We start from the raw sequence: 24,435 nt of genomic DNA, 5'->3' as shown, positions 1-24,435 counted from the left end.
AGCGATATAATTGTCAGTTGAGAATAGATTGTCACACTGCTATAAAAAATATTTGCTTTGTAAAATGGTCTAATCCATCAATTCCCATTAACTTGACTGAAAAATAAATCTACAAGTAGGCGAGAAACAACAAAGAAATAAGCGTACAGAATGTCCTTGCATCTACATCATAAAAATCAGGTATAACTGTTTCGCTTCTTCGACTAATCAAACATCCGTGGAAGAGGTCTGACTGCCATGAATGCATCTACAACCTAGAAGGAAGAACAAAAGTAAGATGCATGACAAACGTTGTTTCACATGATTATGTAAGGAAATTAGTACTACAACGAATAATTAGACGAACACTAAACTTCCTTCCTACTTCAACTACCCATCTCTACTTGCACTATGAAGGCCTAATCATTTTGATAATCCAATAGAATGTAACAGTGGCTATCTATGACTATGAAGCACCGACACTCCTCTAGGGGCAACGTATCCGTGTCGGACACATCTGACACTCCCCGACACACCTCCGACACATGTCCGATACTTGATTTGGAGTGTTGGATTTAATAATTAATTTTTTGAATTTCCGACACTCCATGGACACGCTGGGGACACATAGGGGACACTTTTACATTTTATTCTTGTTTTTCAAAAAGTGATTAAAATACTTAAAAGAATACATGACTTGGTAGGGATTTTATTTGACTCTTGAAATAAGAAAAAAGAGGCACAATGCACGACTACACTTGATATATATATATATATTTGTTATGAATCTTTTGTAATTGTTAGCTTTCATTTTTCGACATGTATGTTGCTGTTTAATCTTTTAGAGTAGGGCATGTTAAAAACTAGTGTTCATATTTTGATTTAAATTTAGTGGAGAATGTTAAATTTCAATTACATATTTTGACATCCACAACTTACACAATGAACTAAGGGCTGATTTTCCGGAAATATGTTCTCCATACAATAGAGATCATCTCCACAAAATATCAAGACATTTGAACATGTCTAACCTTGTCAAAAGTTGTGTTTAAGTTCGATATTTATCTAACGGTCCACAATTTTAGCACTATTTTTAATAAAGCTAGACATATTCAATTGAGACGAGTTTTGATGGAGATTCTATCTATGATAGGAAGATCTTCTCTACAAAAAACCAGCCCTTAGTTTAATGTGCAAGTTCACTTTTCAGTTTTGGATGTCAAGATAAGGTGTCAAGGTAGCCTGACGTGTCCATGATGTATCCGTGCCCTATTTTTTTTAATGATGTTGTGTCCGCAGGTCCGTGTCGTATCGGGTGTCGGTGTCCGTGCTTCATAGGTCTATGAAAGAATTCTATAATTCCGTAGTTACATAACCTAACAAAAAAACAAAACAAAACATACTCATTGTGCATTTATCTATATATTGTGTTACTGACTGTACTACACAGTGATTGACTGAGTTAAGGACTTTTGAATGGTCCCGAAGTTAGCTTGTCCAGCTTGCAAGTACACAAATGCGACATTTAAAATGTCAACATAACTAATTCCCAAAAGAAGTTCCCATCTAAACAGAAAATTACCTAAAGGAGTGCCGCGCTCCTCCTCCTAAATCATTGCCTAGTCAATTACCTATCCTTTAATCGAGATGACCATCTAGTACACACTTAAGGATTTATGCTTAAAGTGCCTTCTATTCCTCTCCAGCCACAAGACTCATATAATGGAAAGGGTAATATGTTCCATAATTTACACCCCTTATGAGAATGCACTCTCAAGCCCCAGGACGTTAAAAAATCTTTCACCAAGTGGGAAGCTAACAAGTAACCCAACAATGACAAAGAAAGTAAGACTAGACCTTCCAAGAGTAATCAAATGGACGACAGAATGACTGAACGACCAACAATCCTATCACAAAAATCGAATCCTACTTTAATAAGAATGACTAAATGGATAGAAGGTATGAAATCAGAACTAGTAATCAAAGCATGAAAAAAAAAAAGTCACCAAAAGAACCAGAAGAGGGATGGGATTGCCTGGCTGCTTACCTCATCTGTCACTTTAGATCTTGCCTCCCGATGACGTGTCACCAAGGCAGTCAAAACTTCAATAAGCCGTGATTTCACCTGACCTGTTAGCATCCTCCCAGCTCCATATTCCTACAGAAATTTTTCACATTGTGGAAATTAAAATCTAATCATTCAACCTAATGAAATTTGTCAGCATCCTCCCAGCGCAGTAGTCTCACCTGCTTTATATGTTCTAGGTCTGCATCGTCTTCTAGGAAAAAACTGAGATATTTAACTGGGATGTCCACCTGAAAACACTCAGATGTATCAGATTATAAGCTAATCTTCATAAGACTTCGACTACTAATTGCAAACGTGTTCAGAAATGCGAAAGTCCTTAGTTTATTCCAAAAGTCAAGGATAAGTGCATTTACTACGTGGTTAGAGGAGGGTGGAAATGCCAATGTCTGATGGGACGGTCTGATGGTTTGCATTTACTACCCTGACACTTAAGGACGCATCCCAAGGTCTGATGGGACGGTTCAACTAGAAGCCAGATGGTTTGATCTCCACTGCCGGTCACATATTGGCAAAGATTGCAGCTCACACGGTCACATGGTCTATATTGCTGGAACGTAATCGTCGAACTTTCAATGATGAGTCTAGAGATGTCCAGCAGCTAATTGTCAAATGTAAAACACTTATTCTTACCCAATGTTAGGGGCTACTAAAAGGAATGAAAGAACCTAGGGTGCGTCCATCCATACTGTACAAATACAAATTCAAGAATAGCCGCATTCATACATCAAATTGTCAAATATGAGGAACAAGAACGGGTACAGATTATAAAAACAAACCTTGCTCCTGATCATCTTATCAGAATCCGTTAAGTATATCGCTGAGTTTGGATCACCTGCTGACATTTTTCCCGCCTCCCCTTGCAAATGTAAAGAGGCCCAAAAGGAAAAATTATGTTAATTACACTAATGTGACTGTAAGATTCTCATTTAGCAACAGGAGAACAAGAAAAATTCAAACAAAAACTTGCAAATTCGAGATCCTGGACTCAGTTTACAACCGGCCACATTGTCAAACATATTATTCTTTTGTTTAAAATGGACTTCCTCAGTTCCTCCTAGGTGTGGAATATTGTCCAGCCATATGAAATCCATTGCAGCTCGAGAAACAGTACGTCCCCCAAATTAATGTCAATAAAAGACATAGGGAGTGTATGCCTCAGCAGCCCAACCCACAATTCAGTAATTTTACCACATTTGTTGTACCATTCCCTAAATACTACAATTATTCAAACGGATTGCTAAGGAGTAAGGAATAGTTGGTTGGTGCGTAAAATTTTTACTTAGTAATCAGTATCTGCTGGGTGCAATTTTGGATGATATATAAGACTTCTACTTCTCCGTTCTTTTTGTTTTACTCTTATTTATTTCTTCGTTGAGTAAAACTTTATTCCTTTACAATGGAAAAACCATAAGAGCACTATGAAGCATCTGAAAGAACCTAAGACATTATGGTTGCATCCCTCAGTGAGCTCTATCATGTTCTACCAGACACAAGTGATGGAGATTTTCACACAATCATTGGTATGAACAAATGGAAAAGGCTAAGAAATCAATGACACACAAAGAAAAGAAACCCAAACAAAAGAATATCTTTGCCCTTAATTCCGTCCACTTTAATTATTACAAGTCACTTTCAGTCAGTGCAAAATAAACCATTATAAGAAAAGCCAAGCAGAAAATGTAGACTAGTATCAAACTCCAAAAGATGAAGATCAACTATACTGTACACAAAAATCAAACGTTACAACCTAAAAAATTATCAAGCAACCAGACAGCTCATATAATAGTTTATAACAATGAAACAAAACAGTTTGTATAAAAAAACTGTATAGATACCTGAAGAGCAGGGAAGAACAAAGACTCAATCAATGCAGGTTTATCGTACCCTATCCTAGGTGCAACATCTCGTGTCATTCTAAAATAAGGATCCTGAAAAATAATAATATCAAAATACAGAAATAGGTAGGAAGGGCAGTCAGCAAACCAGTTAAAAAGTATCACCGTTTTTATATTACACGTCAATATTGCAATCTACAAATTAACAAAACTATATATAATCCATCACATTCCAAGATACACTTAATGGTCCCAAGTAGCAAGGAGTTACTGGACCACTCAAACGTGAACACCCACATTTTACGACTTACAAGAGTATTTCAATGATATTTAATATCCAAAACATCACCACCTTATTTTTCAGACAAACACAAGCCCAATCATACAATGTCCCTCTGACCTTCTCTACAATCTTGTGTGAGTTAAGCTCCTTTTCTTCGAAGATCGTCACAATCCTCTCCGCTCATAATGTCCATACAACTGGGCTTGGAAGAGACTATATATTTATATATCGTGCAAATGTGTGGGATACAACCCAACAGTAATTATACCTAAAAAGGATATCTTCTAGAAATCACTGTGAACAACTTATCACCAGAACGCAACATATATCCCTTCCCAGCTTCTTGATTTTTTTTTTGTACTATTTTCGCCTAAATGGATGGTTGAAGTTTGACTGGAGATATCCTTACATAATATGAACTACGTGGCACCATAGCTAAAAATAGGCCAGTTACATTTGAAAATAAAATTCAAGATCTTCGCTCATTACACATTTAAGTACGTAAGGATTTAACAACTGTCATGCAACTCACTCATTAGCAGAATGCTAATGTTTTTCATACAAGCTTTGCCAGACAAAATTTCATCATTTAAATCCAGAAATATTATGAAACAATTTGAACATCAAAGACGACAAACCTGGTCAATAGCACATGGTATCAAACAACGGAGTTTGCTTTCGCCAGGGAACAGGTGCGGAAATGAACTGGGAAACAATGGAACTGCCTGCAAATACATGCTTTAAAAATTTGCAAGCCTACGCAAACTGATAAATTTAAAATGAGTTAAATAGTCAAGAAAGAATAAATTAATTTACTCAAACCATCTATGTCGATTCATCTCACTGAATCTAGTTAATGTGAGTTCCTAAATTGTGTAGTGTGCACTTCCTACTATTCTGTTCTGCAGCTCTGGTGGGTTTACATTATTACTTTTGTTTCTAAAGAGCAAATGGAGGATCTCTTTGAACATTAGCTACTAAACAGTACTCACTCTGCTTCATACTTATGTAGTGGCAAGTAAAATGCACTCAAAAGTAATGCAATGGTATCTAGTCTAAATAACTAATGGAAGATACAAAACGAACAAGGAGCTATCGAAGGTACAAAACAAACGAGGAGGTACAAGAGGTACAGAACTAACAAGGTGCAACGTGTGAGCTAACAAATAATATTCCAAATGTAGCCAAGTAGAGCACCAACAAAACTAAATCTGCTGACCCCTATTGTAACTAATCCTACAAATGGATAGTAGCATAGAAAAGTACCTGGATCGGTGGGAAACCAATTTTCCCAATGTTAGACTCATTATCGAACCCAAATATACCCCTAACCTGCAACAGAGTAAACAATACTTACAAACAAAAACTAGGGAAAACCTGAGAGGCTGAGTACTGAAAGCCTTGATCACAAAAATCAATCAAACATACAAAAAGTAAAATTTTAAAAAAGAGATACATGATTGACAGGCAATCACCTGGTTAAAGGACACACATTTTGCAACTCTCACCACATTTTCGTAGAAGGCACTGCATAGGAATTCAAAACATAAAGACAACGAAATGAGTCAATAACAAACATGCTCATATGCATGACAAGATATCTACTATCACTTTTGCTAAGATACTCGAATGTTAATTTGCTTCAGTTAACAACTGTAAGTACATTCCTTAGTCGCAATAACCTAGTACACAAGGTGTCGCACCCCTTTCGGAACCTCGATTCTGTCCTACCAACTAGAAATTCCTCCTAACTAGTTTGAAGTTTGAACCTTGCTCCTAATTAGTTTAAACCACCCGCCTAATAAAAGTGGTTCCATTTCAAAAATAAAAACTGAACTTCCCATTTACGTAACAAGATATTATGTGTTGCTGTTGGATAGTGATTTGGAGAGAAGCAAGGGTGAACTCTTAAAGTTACAAATGATGGATGAAAAGGAACTTAAGGGACATGAAGATATGAAAAGAGGTGGATGTAGAAGAAAGTAGACGATGATGCAAAACTTGACCAAAAGTATACTGGTATGGAAGCTTGTGTGTGTGTGTGTGTTGTTGGGGGGGCGTAAATGCTGATCGGGGTGGATGGTGTGTGTGGTTTGTGTGGGATAGGGAGAATTGTGTATGGGTATCCAGGGTAGTTTGTGTCTACAAGTTGGTCCTAGGTGTTAATGTAATTCAACAAATAATAGGATTATATCATATTAATGCGTTTTATGAATAAAATATCACTTACCCGCCCATGTAACCAAAATCTGAGAAAATGAAAGTCCTATTGACATCAAAACCACAAGCAATGATGTCTTTTGCATTTTCACGTGCTAGTCGCTTACTCTCTTCTACTGTTATATTCTTCCAAATAGACTTTTCATCATCAGTAAGTTGTGTTACAAGTGGAACCTTAAAAGCATCCTGCAAATATCTACAAGCAAATCAAAACTACTTGTCAAGAATAAGAGAAAGATGAACATAATGTCCAGCGAACATGAAGCAATAATCTGATTCTGCAAATAATACTGCAGCAAGCTTTTAGTATTGCATGAAAAAACCCCTTAAAGAAACATGGTATATATTTCAAATACAAGAAAATGTTTGGATAACGTAATTCACTTCTAAAAATCACGGATAGAGTAATCTGATTCATTAGTTTTTTCTTAGAATACAAACGATGAATAATCCTTTTCTTTAGAAGAAAAAATACTTGGATATGTGGTTTTCAGAAAACAAAAGAGTGCTTATTTGATTGCCAAGGGGTTTATTATTTTAAATGAAACTGCATTATAGAATTACTCTCTCCGTGATTTGTACTTTTTTTATTGGTAATTAGTTATGTACAATACAGCCAAATAATATCCACGAGGTGGGCAGTTCCCAGGCAATTCCAACCCCCATCATCTCCTATAGCCAACTGTTTCAGCAAGATTTGCCAAAACACACCAGTTGAGAGTCGGAAGTAATATTTTTAGAGATGGTTGTTGGGGAAATATGAGACTGTGAAATTGCCTACGTACCTAAAGATATTGTTTTGGATCAAGTCTCGATCGCGTAGTTCTGGAAAAATGACAAAGATTGGGTTTTATAAGTAGGATTGGTGATAGTTACTTCCTCGTTCTCCAATATTCCAATCGTGGGATGAAGTTGGAATTCCAATTATGGGATGAAGTTGGAGAACTAACGGAAAAACTGTAAAATCGTGAGATGAAGTTGGAGAACTGGCAGAAAAACTGTCACACGATATGAAGTTGATGGAAGTGAATTTTGAATATGGACGAAGTTGTGGAAGTTGTTTGACTCGCAACATGTGTGCAATTGATATTGATTTTACGTGTAGGTATGTAGGCTTTGAGAATAGGCTCTGAGTGTGAGCTTTAGTATAGATAAGCTCTGAGGGCTTTTTTGTAGATAAACTTTGAGCATGAGCTTTTTGGTAGATAAGTTCTGAGCATGGGCTCTGAGCGTGGGTTTTTTTGGTAGATAAGCTCTGAGCATTGGTTCTAAGCGTGGGCTTTTTAGTAGATAAACTCTGAGCATGGCTGTCAGCGGTGAGTTTGTATTGAATTGGGATTTTATTGGGCCACATTTGTAGAGGCCCCAACATCGCCCTCTCTTTGTTACATGGGCAAAATCTGTGTGGCAAATAAGTTTTTTTTTTTTTTGTTGTAGGTTTGTAAACTGTTATATTGATTGGTAAAATAGTAAATGGATAGTGGAAATTGAGGTGGGTCAGTCTAATTGATCACAATGTACTTGTAGTCCTGTACAAAATTAATTTCAGAATTGAAGATGGAAAACTGGACGCTGAGTCCGTGTTCAGTTAATCACAATAATTTGGTTCTGCAGCATCAGATCCTAAACAGCTAACTTCAGCATTCTCCCTTTATTCCTCCCTTACAACAGAAGCTTGTCATCGTATTGATAGAACAGCACTGCTTGGATTTAAGGCAAAGATCACCTATGATCCTTCTAAACTGTTACAAGCATGGAAGCCATCCAACGACTGTTGCACCAAATGGGCTGGTGTCCAGTGTGACTTTACTGGCCGGGTTGTCAATGTATCTCGTCCTGGGCTCCGGCGATGATTTCATAACTGATACATCAATGAACGGTACTCTATCATCTTCTCTTGGTAACCTTTCATTCCTTCGCTTTCTAGACTTGAGTAATCTGAAGGACTTAAAGGGTTCAATACCACAGGAGCTAGGAAGATTGTCACAACTCAATTATCTCTTCCTTGATTCAAATAAACTCACTGGTTCCATTCCAATATCATTAATGAATCTTCGGAAGCTGAAGAAGATTTACCTTAGTGACAATCAACTAACAGGTCGTATACCTTACCCGGTTTTTGAGTTTTTAACATCCCTCTCAGAGATTGGTCTATCAGGAAATCAGTTATCTGGTGGGATTCCATTTTCGATTGGAAAATTAGTGTCACTAACAAAGATTGATTTCCATTCGAACAATCTATCTGGTAGTATCCCAATATCAATTAGTCGCCTTAATAGACTCCAGTATCTTGACATCTCTGAAAATCAAATAACTGGGAGCATTCCTAACACTATAGGGGGACTAACCAAGCTTGTTCTGCTCTATTTTAATCAAAACAGACTCACTGGCGGCATTCCTTACTCAATTTCACAGCTAGTTTCTCTTCAGTTTTTTCAATTATCCGAAAACAAACTCACTGGTAGATTACCAGCATCCATCAGCTGGTTTCCAAGTATCGAGAGGCTGATCATTGAGAATAACAGGCTAACAGGCAATATCCCAGATACCATTGGCTTTCTTACTAATCTCACCGAGATATACTTCTCTAACAATGAATTTACAGGAAAAATCCCTTCAAGTATTGGTAACCTTCGAAACCTCCTGACACTTGATCTTTCAAGAAATTATCTCTCAGGTCCCATTCCACCTCAACTAGCCCCGCTAAGCTGAAACAATTACAGACTTTAGACTTGTCCTACAATCCCCTTGGTCTGGTCCAAATACTAGACTGGCTAGGTAAAATGAACCTCCTTCGGCTTTTGTTAGCCAAAACTGGGATTAGAGGGCAGCTTCCTGTATGGTTATCTTCTATGCCTACATCGACCCTAGATTTATCTAGCAATGGTTTATCAGGTAAACTACCAAATTGGATTGGCAACATGACCAACCTTTCTTTTCTCAACTTATCCAACAATGGCTTTCACTCTGCTCTTCCTCCAGATTTCAGGAACCTCTCACTCTATGACCAACCTTTCTTTTCTCAACTTATCCAACAATGCAACCGATGCGAGTGGGTTCTATGGGATCGGCAAAGCAAGCGCTGCAAGCGGCATTATGGGCTCAGCAATGCGACAATGTGAGCTGCGTTATGGGATCGACAATGCAAGCGGCATTTATGGGATTGCGATCAGCAACTCGAGCGGCAATTCAAATGATTGGCAACTCGAGAGGCAATTCTTTCTAGCGGTAATTCAAAGTATAGAGCGGCATCGGCAGTTCAAAGATTCGGCATCGGTGGTTCAACGGGATCGGCAAAAGTGATCGAAGCAACTGCTCAAAGAGATCGAGCGGCATGTCTAACACTTTGGGTCGACGATTATATAAATCCACAACTTTCTTTTCCAAAATATTGATCGGGCAAGTTGATCGGCATGTTACGAGCGGCCAAATTCAAACTTTTAATTTTGATCGGAAAATCAAGAAAATTAATAGGTCGGCAGTTGTTATATAATTGTTGGTTTGTTAATCAATTGGGTTAGACACATTAGAATACTAAGAGAATTAGGAGCGGATAGAATAAGGATCATCTGGAGAAGTTGGGAGAAGCCGATTTTCACTAATAATAGGCGAACTAGGAATTGGATATATTGGGCTTCAGTAGAGAGTAGAGAATCCTATTAGTTTATTATTCTTTAAATAAAAGGAACCTTGCTGGCTGGAATACTTATCAGACTTAAAAGATAGAGATAGTTAGGTTTGAGAAGAGAAGAAATAAAAGTTCCTATCTTCTGGTTCATGTTCTTATTTTACTTGTGCAATAAGGTATGTTTCCATTCACGTTAACACCTTTTTTTGTTTTATTCATTCTTATCACAAAAAGTATGTTGCAATGTGTACAGTAATGTTTTGTTGTTTTTGAGGAATGTATATTAGGATTTGGATCTCAGTAAGTGATCGCAAGACAGTAAACCATGTTTAGATCTTATAATTCTGCAAAGAAATTCATCTTTGCTATTGACGGAAGGGTTAATTTGATACTATTCTATTTTTTTTGACAGTATTGAAAATATTTGTTTAATGGAGAGGAATTATAAACTTGAAGAGGAGATGGAGTGATAATGGGGATTTTAATATGAATAGGGTGGCGAAGGGTATTGATGCAAATAGTTTGAAAGCAAAGTATGATATTGGAGATGATATTTCTATTGAGTATGTTGGAAGCGATATCGACCAAAAGTGTGAAAATGACGAGATAATTTTATTGTTTCACATTTTTGGCCTGGTTGTAGTGTTCCATTTCGAAAATCAGTTTCCGAATTATTAGCTTGATGGAGATTGCATCCTTTACAATTATCTCCTGGCTATTGGGCTATCTATGCCCGTATAGCGAGGATTTGTAAGGTTTATCAAAGGAGTATGTCTTCAGACCTTTTGTTTGAGTTATTGAAGCCTCTGTGACAAAACAAGGCTTCTTTTAAAAGTTATGTATTGGGATATCATAACCATCACAACCATAATTATCGGTTTTATGGGATGCCTTCGAACTACAAGAATGCGAAATTGTATGGTTTTAAGATCAAAGGCAATTGGAGGTTCGAAAATATTGATTATCCTAACAATATATCAGATAAGATGTTAACTCAATATTCTTATAATTATTATTTTAAATAGTTAACATCACATTATGATTATCTTGTTCTCTTTTTATAGGGGATATTATGAAGTTTCCAAGTATATCATTGTTTAGCAGCGAGATGATAAAAACGAAATTTGTTAGTTTGTTTAGTCATAATGCTCTATGATTTGTCGTTTCCAGACGATATTGTATATTATTATCATGATATAGAAACTTGACTGCTTAATGAGCCTAGGGAATTAGCACCTTATTATGGCTCAAAGAAGAGAAAGAATGTTATTGTAGATGATAACAGTGAAGATGACTCAGAAGTAGAAAGAGATGACTCTGAGGATAGTGGACAAGAAAATATTATAAAGAATGAAAAGAAGCGTACGTCCAAAAATGAAGTAAAAGAAAACTGGGGATAACTCAAGTAAAATTGATGAAGGGATTGAGAGTCGAGAAATGGTATGTTATATAATATTTATTTTAAAATATCATATATGTAATACATATAATATGTTTGGAATGACGTTTCATTATGATAGGTTTTTTGTCTTCCTGCAAATAAAACTACTGATGTGCATGATATTGATGATGATGATGATATTGGTGGGGAAGCAATGACTAACAGTATATCTAAACTTGATGTTAGTGTTGATCTTGTTTCTGTGATTTAGATTTATATTCGTTATTGATTGTTTAATGGTTCTTTTAGTAATGTAGATGGAAAAAGTTGACGATGGTGGAGATACAATGGGCTCAACTTATGTTGTCAGGATCAATTTTGGAGTGCCAACTTCTTTCGGTGGAAGTAGTTTTGGAGTTCCAACACCTACTGTTGGTACCAATGCTGGTGTAGCAACTTCTGTCGATGGCACCATTGCTGGTGTGTTAAGTTTAGTATCAATTGTTGCTTGCACTAATGCTGGATTGTCGACTTCTACTATTGACACCGATGCATGCAGGTGTGTCCACAGAAGTATCAACGATTGTTGGTACAAATTCTAAAGTGTCTACTAATGTTGGATTGCCGATTTTTGCTGTTGACACCGATGCAGGTGTGTCAACAGAAGTGTCAATGATTGTTGGTACAAATATTATTGTTGGCTCAACTGTACCTTTTTCATTGTAGCCAGGGATGAGCGGCAGTTCTGCAATGCCTGTGCTCATCACTCTAGACGTGCAAGCCTTGGCAATTGAAGGTTAGATGTTGAATAGTTATTTTTATAGTATTTACTTATTATTATATATTATTTTTTAAATCATTTTGTCTAATATTTCAGATCCAGAGTTATTGTGTTTGGATTATCAACGAAGTGTAGATTTTGTAAAAACCGTTAATATGTTGAATTCAAAGCTTGCAGATGTAATTTTATGTGTGTGTGTGTGTGTGTGTTTTTAGTAACACATTATTTTTGTTCTCTTAGGTGTCGAAGCTTGGGGATTGTGCTAAAGAAATCTTAGAAGCAAAAGAAAATTATAAGATTAAAACCAGTGAATATGCGAGATTGAGAAATATTTGGAAAGAGAGAGAGCTCGTCTTTTAGGAGAATGAACGTATGAGAGGAGTACTTATGAGAAATGAAGTAGTTTTGCACGACTATGAGATGAAAATGAATATCATGAAAGCTGAATTGTCGAAACAGAATCAAGAAATTGTTGTTCTCAGGGAGCAGAAGGTTTTGAGTGATGAAGTTGAGATTTTTAAATGTGAGAAATTGGAATTGGCAAAACAAGTTTGCGAGGCTGAGGGGATTAGAGGAGACTACAAGGTACTATTGGAAGAGAATGCATTTTTGAAGAAGAAGTTAGATGAATATCATGAGAGGGTGGAAAATTTTAGGGTTGGGTGTGAAGAGAAGGATGATATGATTGAGAAGCATGCAGTTGAAACTAAGAAATCTGGGGCGTTGTTGCGTGAAGCATCGGCAAGTGTTGGACTTTGGAAATCGAGAGATTCTGAGAAACGGGAAAATTTGCAACAGCTGTCAGATTATTATACTATGTGTTATAGGAAGTTGGAAAATGTATCACCGTCGGATCTAAAAGGTGTTCCAGTTCCAGTGAAGGATAGCATTATGCCGCAACTTCTTGAGTGAAGTTTTTGTTTTTTATTGTTAGGATGATGTGAGGTTAGATTACAATTTTTTCTTTTTCGATTATGTTTTTTTTTTTTTTCCATGATAATTGGATTTTATCTATTTTTTTTATTAGATTGGTAATCAGAATATATCGAAATATAAGGGGTCGGTCAAAATATATAAGAGTTGGGTAATATGGGCTTGAGTTAGGTCGGCAAAATAGATATAAGTATTAAGGATAACGTAATTGGGGTGTCGCCGCCCCCCATTGTTTAATGATAACATAATGAAATTTGGGGTGTCGCCGCTTTCATAGTGTAATGATAGCGTAATGAAATTTGGGGTTTCGCCGCCCCCATAGTGTAATGAAATTTGGAGTGTCGCCGCCCCCATAATGTAATGATAGCGTAATAAAATTTGGGGTGTTGCCGCCCCCATAATGTAAATAAAATTTGGGATATTTGATCCCTAGTTAAAACGAAAGATGGATCGAATTTTATTGAATTATGAAATGATTACAATGAATGAAAAATAAAACATTCAACGATAAAACTTTTTCAAATGAAAAACATTCTATGGCTTGGCAAATTTTTCTCCAGTGATTCGATAAAGGAAATAAGACACTTTAGATGCTGGCCTATCAATGATGAACGGTCCTTCCCAATTCTCTGACAGCTTCCCAGATTCAATGAGCTTCTGTTTTCGGCTAAGTACCCAATCTTCTAGTTCAAAACTCTTGAGGCAAAGCTTTCTATCATATTTGCGTTTCATGTCTGCCTGATATTTTATTAGACATTGTAAAACTTCTTCTCGAGTTTTATCAATTGAGTCTGTCACCAAAGTTAGAGTAGCATCGTTGTTTCCAGTTTGTACTGTTTCTGTCCTTGTAGTTGGTGCAATTAATTTCGTCAGGAGGACAGGATCCATGCCATAAGCTAGGTTGAAAGGGGAAAGATTGGTAGAATGTTTTGGAGTGGTGTGATAAGCCCAAAGCACTGATGGCAACTCTTTAACCCAATTTCCTTTTGCTTCATTAAGCTTCTTCTTCAAAGTTGAGAGAATCATCTTATTGGTTGCTTCTACTTGTCCATTTGCTTGTGGATAATATGGGGCGGAGAAATTATGCTGAATTTTTAGTGAGGCGCAAAATTTTTGAATTTCTTCCGCATCAAATTGTTTACCGTTGTCAGAGACGATGTTAGATGGAATTCCAAAGCGACAAACGATGTCTTTCCATAAGAAACGTCGTACATCTATTGCTGAGATGTTGACAAGCGGTTGAGCTTCTACCCATTTAGTGAAATAATCAGTCGCAACCAATAAAAATCGTACACTTCCAAGAGCCTTTGGTAGGGGTCCCACAATATCCAATCCCCATTTCGCAAAAGGCCAAGGGCTTAGAATTGGGTGGAGTTCCGTTGCTGGAAGTTTGCCCATATTTGCATGTTTTTGACATGGTATGCATTTTTGGGCAAATTTCGCTGAGTGTCTTTGCATGCTAGGCCACTAGTATCCTTGAGTCATGGCTTTATGTGCAAACTACGTCCCCTAGAATGGTTTCCACAAAGGCCGAAGTGTATTTCTTCGAGAACTAGATGACCTTGATATTTGGAAAGACATTTGAGAAGAGGACTGGAATTGTTTGCTTTCCTATAAAGTAGGAACTTGCCTTTAGAATTTGGAATTATGACAAATTTCCAGGCATCTCTCTTAATTTTGTAGGAAAGTGACGAATCCTCAGGTAGAATTCCATGTTGCAGAAATTCTAAATAAGTAGGTCTCCAATCATCTGGTGAAGAATCACCGTCGATAGATTGGAGATCCAAATGTGGTACTTCTGGAGAATTATCTGCTTCATGGGACTCATCTTCCATATCAACATTGCTTTGGTCGGCATCCTGTGTGAGTAGATCGAGAATCACTCTCAAAACGATGATCGGCCAAATCTTGATGGTCGGCTAAATCTTCTTGAGTTGCTTCCTCTGAGTGAGATTCTGAACTTGTGTTGGCCGATTGAGCTAGCTCTTCTCTCTTTCTTTTCCTTGTTGTTACGGCATTTACTTGCTCAAATTCGAAATTCCGAGATGTCATCTGGAAATAGCATAGATGAGCAATATATAAGTTTTGAACATGTTCTTCTATAACAGTTATGCTTGGAAAAGGTTGGAAATCAATATAGATTTTTCTTTCATTGTTAACATCAACTGCGGCAGAGAGATAGGCTAAGGCATCGGCATGATGATTATCATTGCGAGAGCATTGGTGAACTGCAATGGATTTGAAATGAATGGATAGCTCATGCATTTTTCGGACATATACAACCATCCTATCATTTCGAGCAACAAAAGATCCGCTAAATTGATTCGCAACAAGCTTTGAGTCAGTGAATAACTCAATCTTTGTCGCCCCCAGGTCAAGTGTTGTTCGCATTGCATAAAGAACAGCTTCATATTCAGCTTCATTGTTTGATGCACAAAATCCGAGGCGAATAAATTTTTCGATTTTCTCGCCATCAGGTCGGATCAAAACACAACCAAGACCTGAACCTGATTTGTTCTTGGAACCGTCTATGTGTAGAATCCATAAAGAAGGGTCGACACTTGTGGATGGATCAGCCGATCCTTGTTGTGGATTAGGAGGAGGTTCCTCAAACTGCTTTTCCATGGTCAGTATGTCATCGACAGGAAAATCGGCCATAAGTACGTGATGCCATTGCGTGGCCGTTCTTAGATGATTGGGCTTTGTAGATAATTTCCTAGGCACTCAAATATGTTTCCCATTCTGCTAATCGGCTCGAATCAGCATTTCGAAGAAGTTTTCTTAAGGGGTATTCAGTGTAGACATTGATGATACGCCCTTGGAAATAAGGTTTCAATCTTCGTGCACTATGGAAAAGTGAGAGAGCTATTTTCTCAATCTGTGAATACCTTGCTTCTGGAGCTGTAAGGGTCTTACTTATGAAGAAAATTGGTTGTTCATTTTCATCATCAATGAATAAGACGGCACTCACAGCTATTTCTGATGCTGCCAAATAGATGCCAATTGTTTGTCCGGTGGTCGGACTAGCAAGAATTGGCGGCTGTACTAGGTATTCTTTCATTTTTTGAAAAGCTACGTCACACTAATCTGTCCATTGTGGGGATCCCTTAATGGCTTGAAAAAAGGGGTGGAGCTGATCTGAATATTTCGAGATAAATCTACCCAAAGCGGCTATCTTACCCGTAAGTTGCTGGACATGCTTCTTTGTTTTTGGCGAGGGCATTTTTGTAATTGCATGGATTTGATCAGGATTAGTTTCAATGCCTCGTTTGGTCATAAGATATCCAAGAAATTTACCCGATGCTAACCCAAATGCACAATTTGTTGGATTTAGACGCATTCGAATATGCACAAGCCGATCAAAGAATTTTTGCAAGTGATGAAGGTGAGAAGACTCTTCATGCGACTTGATGACCATATCGTTAATATAAGCTTCCATAAACTTGCCTAAGAAGTCTGAAAATGATGTATTTATAAATTTCTGATATGTTGCCAGTGCATTTTTTAGACCGAAAGGCATTACCTTATAGCAAAATAAGCCTTGGTATGTTATGAAAGTTGTAAGTTCTTGTTCATCTTCAGCTAATGTAATATGATAAAATCCCATTAAGGCATCTATAAAAGAAATTTGTTTAAACCCTGAAGTGGCATCAACCATTTCAGAAATACGAGGCAAGGGATACGGGTGAACAGGACATTTTTTATTGACATCAGTAAAATCAACACAGATTCTAAGTTTCCCATTTTTCTTAGGGACTGCTACTACATTGGATATCCATTTCGGATATAGTACAAGCCTAATAAAATTAACACTTAAAAGTTTGTCGATCTCTTCTTTCACTTTGAGCGTTTCGATCGGGAGCCATTCGGTGAGGCTTCTGACGCACTGGCTTTTGTGTTTTGTCAATATCCAGCTTGTGACATGCAAGTGAAGGATCAATCCCAGGCATTTGGTCGACCGTCCATGCAAACACTGTGCAATTTTTCTTCAAAAGCTCAATGAGTTCATCCTGTTCCTTCTTGGAAATTTCTGCAGAAATAAAAGTAGTTTCTTTTTCCTTGTTGCCGATCTGTACTTCGAGGAGCCTGTTGATGGTCGGGGGGCCACCTAAACGCTGCTCCATAGCATTTACCCTGCCAATGGAATTCTGTAATTGCTATTTTACCCCATCGACATTTAGGATGGTGTTGCCCTTGACTTCCGAATCTTTATAATCTTCGAGTACAGACTCATGGCACTTCAAAGCTACTATCTGATCACTTCGAACTTTGCATACCATACCATCACACCAGAACTTGATAGCCTGATGGAAAGTAGAAACGACATCTCCCATTGAGTAGATCCAATCTCTTCCCAGAATGACATTGTAGGAGGAGTTACAATCCATAAGAAGAAAATCAATTGTAACTTCCTTGTTCATTAATGTCACCGGAAGAGAGCATCTACCAATTGATTTTGCTGCTGTCCCATCAAAGTCAATGATTGGGTTTGGATCGGGAACTATCATTTTCTTGGGGAGATTGAGTCCTTTGTAACAACGCTTGTAGATCACACTTGCCGTGTTACCTGTATCGATCATGATTTTCTGCACACGATGAATTCCAACAAAAGCTTGTATTACAATAGCATCATAATGAGGATGGTGCACTCCTATCAGATCATTGTCAGTCCAACAGAGAGGTCTTTCCTCATAAGTTTCAGTACCCATACCGTGGAGAAAATCATATCCACTATAAACATAGTGGTGGCTGAGATCAATGATCTTGGAGTGATTGAAATTCTTGCGCTGGGTGTTAGACATTGAATCAACTCTGGCATGACTGACTTTGATTACATTGTGTGCGGTCACGACTAAAGCTTGTTTCGTTTTACCCAGCACGTAATCCTAGAGCATACCCTTCTCGATCAAACCTTGGATTCTACCTTTTAGAGATCGGCATTGTTCAGTTTCATGACCAAAATTGTCGTGGAATTTGCACCACAGTGATTTGTCACGTGTAGCCTTGGTATCTTCGGAGAGAGGAAAAGGTGGAGATAAGATATTCTTTCCCTTAATCTTCTCATAGATAACAGCATATTTCTCATTGAGGGTGGTAAGCTTTAACTCGGGAAGTTTCTTTTGTTCTTTGTCGTTCCATTGTTGTGGCCTACCATCACTCTTGAACTTTTGATCGGTAGTTTGTTGAAACTTCGGTTTTTGACTTTGTTCCTGCGGCTTGCTTATTCGATCCCTATCTCTGTGAACTCGTGCCGATGCATCATCTTCAACTCGAATAAACTGTTGAGTTCGAGCAAAAAGTTTATAACGAGTTGTTATGACGTCTTTTACTATAGAGTTGTAAACGCTGTCCCTATCATAATTAATGCCTTCCTTGAAAGCATAAATGACAAGAATATCAAATGCATCTAGAATTTCAATAGCCGCTTTCATAAATCTCGCAACAAACTTACTAAGATTTTCGTCCTTTTGTTGTTTAATACTGAATAGAGAATCAATATTTTTTGGTTCTTTATAGTTATGATGAAAATGCTCGACAAACTTGTAAGCAAGATCAGTAAAATTGTGGATGGATCTTTCTGGAAGCATGTTAAACCATCTCATCGACTCAATTCCAATGAGTGTGGACGGGAATAACTTGTAAAGAAGAGCATCGTTGAAAGTCCATAAGATCATCTTCTTTATGTAATTAACAAGATGCATCAAAGGATCTCCATCAATCTCATCATACTTTTCGAATTCTGGCTGCTTGAAGTCCTTGTGATGAACAATTGTTTGGATTCGGAGAGAGAAGGGAGAATCAATACCACTCTCTATAGCGAGATTTCGTATTTTGTTTTCTCGTGACTCCTTATCATTAACAGCCTTCAGTATCATCTCATGGAGACGTCGTTCAGAAAATGGAACATTCTCTCGACGATGGCCACGACCGAACTGTCGACGTTTTAGCCAAGATTTCTTCGGAGGAGGTGGAGTGAGTTCTCGTCGACCCGTCCATGCAGGTGAAGGTGACTGAGCCAGTAGTGGAGATCGGTTCCTTCGTCTCCTATGGTGAACATGGGGAGAATACAAACGGAGTGCTGGATTGTCACAACCATTTTCTTGACCTGCTGCAAGTGAGTCTCCATCTCCATTGCTACCATTGTCAACATACTTCGGCCGACAATGAGCTCTTGGATTGGGACTACAACTTGAGCGATTAGGTTGTGAACTGGAACTGCTTGGTGAATAGTGCTGCTGTCGAGATCAGCGCATACTGCTGTTGCGACAAAGACTTGCAGTGGCTTGCCAACCCCTTCTAGAGCTTGGGGTAGGAACTTCATTGGTTTTTCGTTGGTTGGGTAGTCTACCTTGCTGACCTATATGGATATTTTGTCGATCTCCCTTAGTATAGTTCGAATTGGCTAAACCTATTTTCATCATGAGATCTTTTGTGAGTTGGTGATCCCTCACAAAGTGGTCGACATCAAAGTCGGCAAAGTAGTTTGTGGATTCACTTACGATTACACTGGAAAGTGTTGTTTTTGCATTGCACATTTTGTTTGCACGAACTTGGGGTAGGAGCTTCATTGGTTTTTCGTTGGTTGGGTAGTCTACCTTGCCGACCTATATGGATATTTTGCTGATCTCCCTTAGTACGGTTTGAATCGGCTAAACTTATTTTCGTCATGAGATCTTTTGTGAGTTGGTGATCCCTCACAGAGTGGTCGACATCAAAGTCGGCAGAGGAGTTTGTGGATTCACTTACGATTACACTGGAAAGTGTTGGTTTTTTGCGTTGCACATTCTGTTTGCACGAAGCCTTTCGTAAGCGACTCCCATGATTTCTCTTGGTGCGGGAGTTTGTACTAAGAGTCTTTGAGAGAGATGCTTTAGTGTTCAAACGATCCCAAACAATTTTTGCCGTGGACCCTGAATCATCTTCGAGAAGTTGACGCAGCTGTTTCTTCAGATTGTTATTCTTGCTCTCCAATTATCGGAGACGACGGTCGACCTGAGTTGATGGATCGGATACATGGATACCCACTCTCTCAGTCGCAGATGGCCAAGGACCATCGGACTTAGAAAGTGAATTCCCAACAGAAGGGGAGTGCTGAACTTGTGCTGTAAAAGGGATACTTTCACCGTTGTTTGTTTTTCGAGAAGCCATTGACGTAATTTTTGTTTTGTGGTTGAGGGTAGGAGCACAGACGGTGCCAAATATGTTTCAGCAAGATTTGCCAAAACACACCAGTTGAGGGTCGGAAGTATGTTTCAGCAAGATTTGCCAAAACACACCAGTTGAGGGTCGGAAGTAATGTTTTTAGAGATGGTGAAGGAGATGGTTGTTGGGGAAATATGAGATTGGACTTCAGTGTTAAGTTGCCTACGTACCCAAAGATATTGCTTAGGATCAAGTCTCGATCGCGTAGTTCTGGAAAAATGACTAAGGTTGGGTTTTATAGGTAGGATTGGTGATAGTTACTTTCTCGTTCTCTAATATTCCAATCGTGGGATGAAGTTGGAGAACTTACGAGAGAACTGTCAAATCATGGGATGAAGTTGGAGAACTAGCGAGAGAACTGTCTAATCGTGGGATGAAGTTGGAGAACTTGCGGAAGAACTGTCACACGATATGAAGTTGATGGAAGTGAATCTTGAATATAGACGAGGTTGTTGATGAAGTTGTGGAAGTTGTTTGACTCGCAAAACATGTGTGCAACTGATATTGATTTTACGTGTAGGTATGTATGCTTTAAGCATAAGCTCTGAGTGTGGGCTTTAGTGTAGATAAGCTCTGAGTACGGGCTCTGAGCGTGGGCTTTTTTGTAGATAAGCTCTGAGCATGGGCTCTGAGCGTGGGTTTTTTGGTAGATAAGTTCTGAGTATGGGCTCTGAGCGTGGGTTTTTTAGTAGATAAGCTCTGAGCGTGGGCTTTTTTGTAGATAAGCTCTGAGCATGGGCTCTGAGCGTGAACTTTTTTGTAGATAACCTCTGAGCATGGACTCTGAGCGTGAATTTGTATTGAATTGAGATTTTATTAGGCCACATTTGTGGGGGCGGAACAGTACCCATGAGAGACTTACAAAAGCCATGAACTAGAGTCAACTACTATCATTTGGGTCAGCACAAGTAACGAACAAAATGAACATACCAAGTCAGGAGATCTTTCATAAAACATACTAAGGGGTTGTTTGTTTTTTTTGAATTCAGCATTCAGAGCCTCTTAAACTTAAGTTTTAAGCATTCAGAGCCTCAAAACTTGTTTGTTTTTTTTAAGTAGTTTAAGCATTAAGTGGTACTTTTAGCATTCAAAGATTCAAAGACCAAAATTTCTTGAATCTTTGAATTCTAATACTTGAAACAAAAAGTCCCTTCTTGCCCTTTCTTAAGAACCCCATCTTAAGAACCCATCTACTTTCTTACCTTGACTTTTATGGTTTCAAAATAGGTTCTTCAAAAATTTGATGTTGGCCGTTTTTTTTTCATTTTTTTGGGTAAATGATATCCACTTTGTTAAAAATAGAATTACATATATATATTCTGAAAATAAACAAAATATGAAAATAAACCGTTAAAATATATTTGTGAAAGCATATTTTAAATAAATTTATTTATCATTTATTTTTTTCGATAATCCATCTCTTCTCCTCAAATATAATATATATTTTGTTTAACAAGAAATCAAGTTAGTGTTTAAAATAGATAGCATGAGTAAAATTGTCCGAATGATTTATATTCAGCCTTCAGAGCGGTTATTCTAACAGAAAACAAACATGTTTTTAGAATTCAAAGAATCGCATTTAGCATTGAGGAGGATGAGCCATTCAAAGATTCAAAGATTTAGCATTAGGAGGATGAGCCATTCAAAGATTCAAAGATTCAAAGATTCATAGGCTCAGAAAAACAAACGACCCCTAAGTAACCAATAGAAATACAACTTAGAAGGGCAAAAGCACTGCCTCTGAACTCCTTTAAGCATTAGGTCCGTTTAAAACTAACTCCTCAAAGTGCATCCCCATCCTCTCCACAGAGCTCAGTGCCTTAACAATGTTTTCATCTATGCAAATATCTGCAGTCAAAATACCAAATACCAACTCATTCAATGTATTCCATAGCCCAACCAGTAGCGTAAGGTAAGATCGGCCAAAAGATAGTCCTTAATCTGCAAACAAAATGGCAAGGGAAGCCATCAGCTAAACCAAACTATCACTGAGGCCCCATCATTGAGGCTAGTTGTTTGACTCCTGGTACTACAATCTTATAGCTGGGATGACACTCCCGTACACATCCAGCAGTAGGGGCAACTACAAAAAAGTGTATTATAGACTTACCCTCTTCTCTGCACAACACAAAGTTAGGCTAGTTATTTCCCCCACTGGTTTAATTTTGGTCTGATGCTATCCTGGAATAAAGACAAGCAGGATAACTGAACCTTGGAATTCCAAATCAGCTGCAAAAATGGAAATAAATGGAGATGGAGTATGATTTACAAGACCATAGTCATGTTTCCCCAACTGGAAGTAAGATGAAGGATCTGACAAAGTAAACACCATTCTCATTTCAGATTCTCAGTGCCAAAACCTCTCAGATTATATTAGTTAGGAGCTCAATACAGAATCAACCTCCGCATCGCAGAGACCGTGCTGCAAGCAAAAGCTTAAATAGGAAGAGCATGCATTCCACAATAAATATCAACATCAACCCATTCTTCGTCATCACGATGCGTTTAAGTCTACGAGAATAAAGCCTTCACACATGAAATATTCCCCCGAAATATATTTTTTTCTCCATTCCCTCATGAAAATCAGGACCACCCCTGAAATCTCTTAAACCAGCAATCGTAGCTTTTCATGGACCACATCCACGCTAGCTCTGAATTTAGTGTTAACAACCTCTTTCCAACGCATACTATCCTCGGTTCCACATCTCACAAATATTTGCCAAACAAAGATTAATGAGTCGTCGGAATCCAAGATCCAAATTCTGTTTAAAACCATACCTTCTCCCAGCGAGCTAAATGTGATTTCCTTTAGCCGTAAACAATACTGGGAACCCATCAGGACCCTAGGCTGAATCACAATATCTCATCCTCAAAGTCTCTTTACAGACAGTATACACCATCCAGGAAAAGAAAGCCAACTCCAACCCAATAGCTAAGCTCGCGAGATTTTAGTAACAAAACACTTGATTCTTTTTCTTTTTCCTTGTGATTGGCGACACAAGACCTTTATTAATATATAAACGTGACCGAGAATGTCACACGTCCGTATATGCTAAGCAAAAAGTATTACATTTTCCATCCTCATATCTCAAACCTCTCAACCTATTGTGTGAAGGAAGCTTAAACCCATAAAAGAGAGTTTTTGCTACAAGATAATATAGATAATGACTAGTTTCATGAAAAGTAGGTGATAATAATGCATTGGGAAGGCTTACTTGGTGAACAAGAAGGGAATGAGACGTCCCAAATGCAAAGACTCAGAAGATGGACCTCTCCCAGTATACAAATAAAACTTGTCCCCTTTCTCGTACGCATTCAGAATCTGGTCAAACTCCCTACAACGTTGACTCACCATCAATAATTATAAATTCAATAAATAAAAAAGATGATCACTAACAAAAACTAAAACTAAAACTAACCTGTGGGCAAAAAAAGACGCTGCGGCGAAGAAAGACGTGAGGAAGTTGACCAGTGAGACGTTGGACTGGTCAATTAAAGAGTGGTCCAGTTTTTGACATTCCAATTTTGTTATAAGTTTGTCATAATCTATTTTGCCATATATCCTTTAGCAGCAACCTCCCACGGAGTCACTACTTGTTGTTGTTCTTCTTCCATTTCTTGTTTCTTGCCAATAAAAACAGACTCAATATTCTTATTAATGATTATTATTAACCCTAATAAGAGCATTTGCAATGCAAGTGACTATTCCCCTCTTCTTTATCACCACCACCTCAGCAACTTATTCACCCCATTTTTACCAAATTGGTGAAAACCAAGGTGAAACTGTGCAATGCAGAGGTGAATAAAATATCTCGAACGGGATGTTAGATTCCGTCTGGAGGTTTTTGATTGAGATGGAATGTAACATCCCGTCTGGTATTTTATAACCAGACGGAATGTAATATCCCGTCTAGTTACTCAATATGAACAGACATGAACAGGTTCTATTTTCACTTTCTTCCCAGCCTCCATTAACAACCTTTTATCACAAATAACCATTCATAATGACTTCTCCACCCCCCCAATGCATCCCCACCAACCTCACCACACGAAGAGCGTAGTAGATGGTTTGGAAGTTTTAAAATTTCCAAAAAAAATGGGCA

General features: G+C 38.0%; 1 protein-coding gene, 1 long non-coding RNA gene and 1 pseudogene across 2 annotated transcripts; 2 read left to right on the top strand and 1 right to left on the bottom strand.

Moving 5' to 3' along the window:
- Positions 1–28: 28 nt before the first annotated feature.
- Positions 29–23,947, bottom strand: LOC147510511 (tryptophan--tRNA ligase, cytoplasmic-like). Its single transcript, XM_086598162.1, has 12 exons — positions 23,888–23,947; positions 23,752–23,816; positions 23,548–23,667; positions 6,417–6,602; positions 5,662–5,713; positions 5,453–5,518; positions 4,825–4,911; positions 3,904–3,996; positions 2,845–2,924; positions 2,227–2,295; positions 2,027–2,137; positions 29–254 (listed from the first exon to the last, which is right to left on the bottom strand). Exons 1-9 carry the CDS (start codon positions 23,945–23,947, stop codon positions 2,874–2,876), a joined length of 780 nt encoding a protein of 259 aa, XP_086454288.1. The 3' UTR covers positions 29–254; positions 2,027–2,137; positions 2,227–2,295; positions 2,845–2,873.
- LOC147510513 (uncharacterized) lies at positions 8,008–9,661 on the top strand (annotated as a pseudogene).
- On the top strand, positions 11,975–13,208 carry LOC147510512 (uncharacterized). The gene is made up of 2 exons (XR_015218876.1): positions 11,975–12,211; positions 12,437–13,208. It is a non-coding gene; the product is annotated as an uncharacterized LOC147510512 (long non-coding RNA).
- Positions 23,948–24,435: the final 488 nt, after the last annotated feature.

This window comes from Coptis chinensis, chromosome 3 (assembly GCF_015680905.1).
Source record: "Coptis chinensis isolate HL-2020 chromosome 3, ASM1568090v1, whole genome shotgun sequence".
In the NCBI taxonomy this organism is placed as follows: domain Eukaryota; kingdom Viridiplantae; phylum Streptophyta; class Magnoliopsida; order Ranunculales; family Ranunculaceae; genus Coptis; species Coptis chinensis.
The sequence above is the reverse complement of the archived record's forward strand: the minus strand, read 5'-3'. Positions and strand labels throughout refer to the sequence as shown.

Bases quoted from the DNA above. Each gene is read 5' to 3' on its own strand.
- LOC147510511 (XM_086598162.1), bottom strand. From the start codon at position 23,947: ATGGAAGAAGAACAACAACAAGTAGTGACTCCGTGGGAGGTTGCTGCT. The intron at 5,714-6,416 runs GTAAGTGATATT...ATTCCTATGCAG, and splicing joins GATTTTGGTTACATGGGCGG to TGCCTTCTACGAAAATGTGG. The intron at 3,997-4,824 runs GTTTGTCGTCTT...ATTATTTTTCAG, and splicing joins TACCATGTGCTATTGACCAG to GATCCTTATTTTAGAATGAC.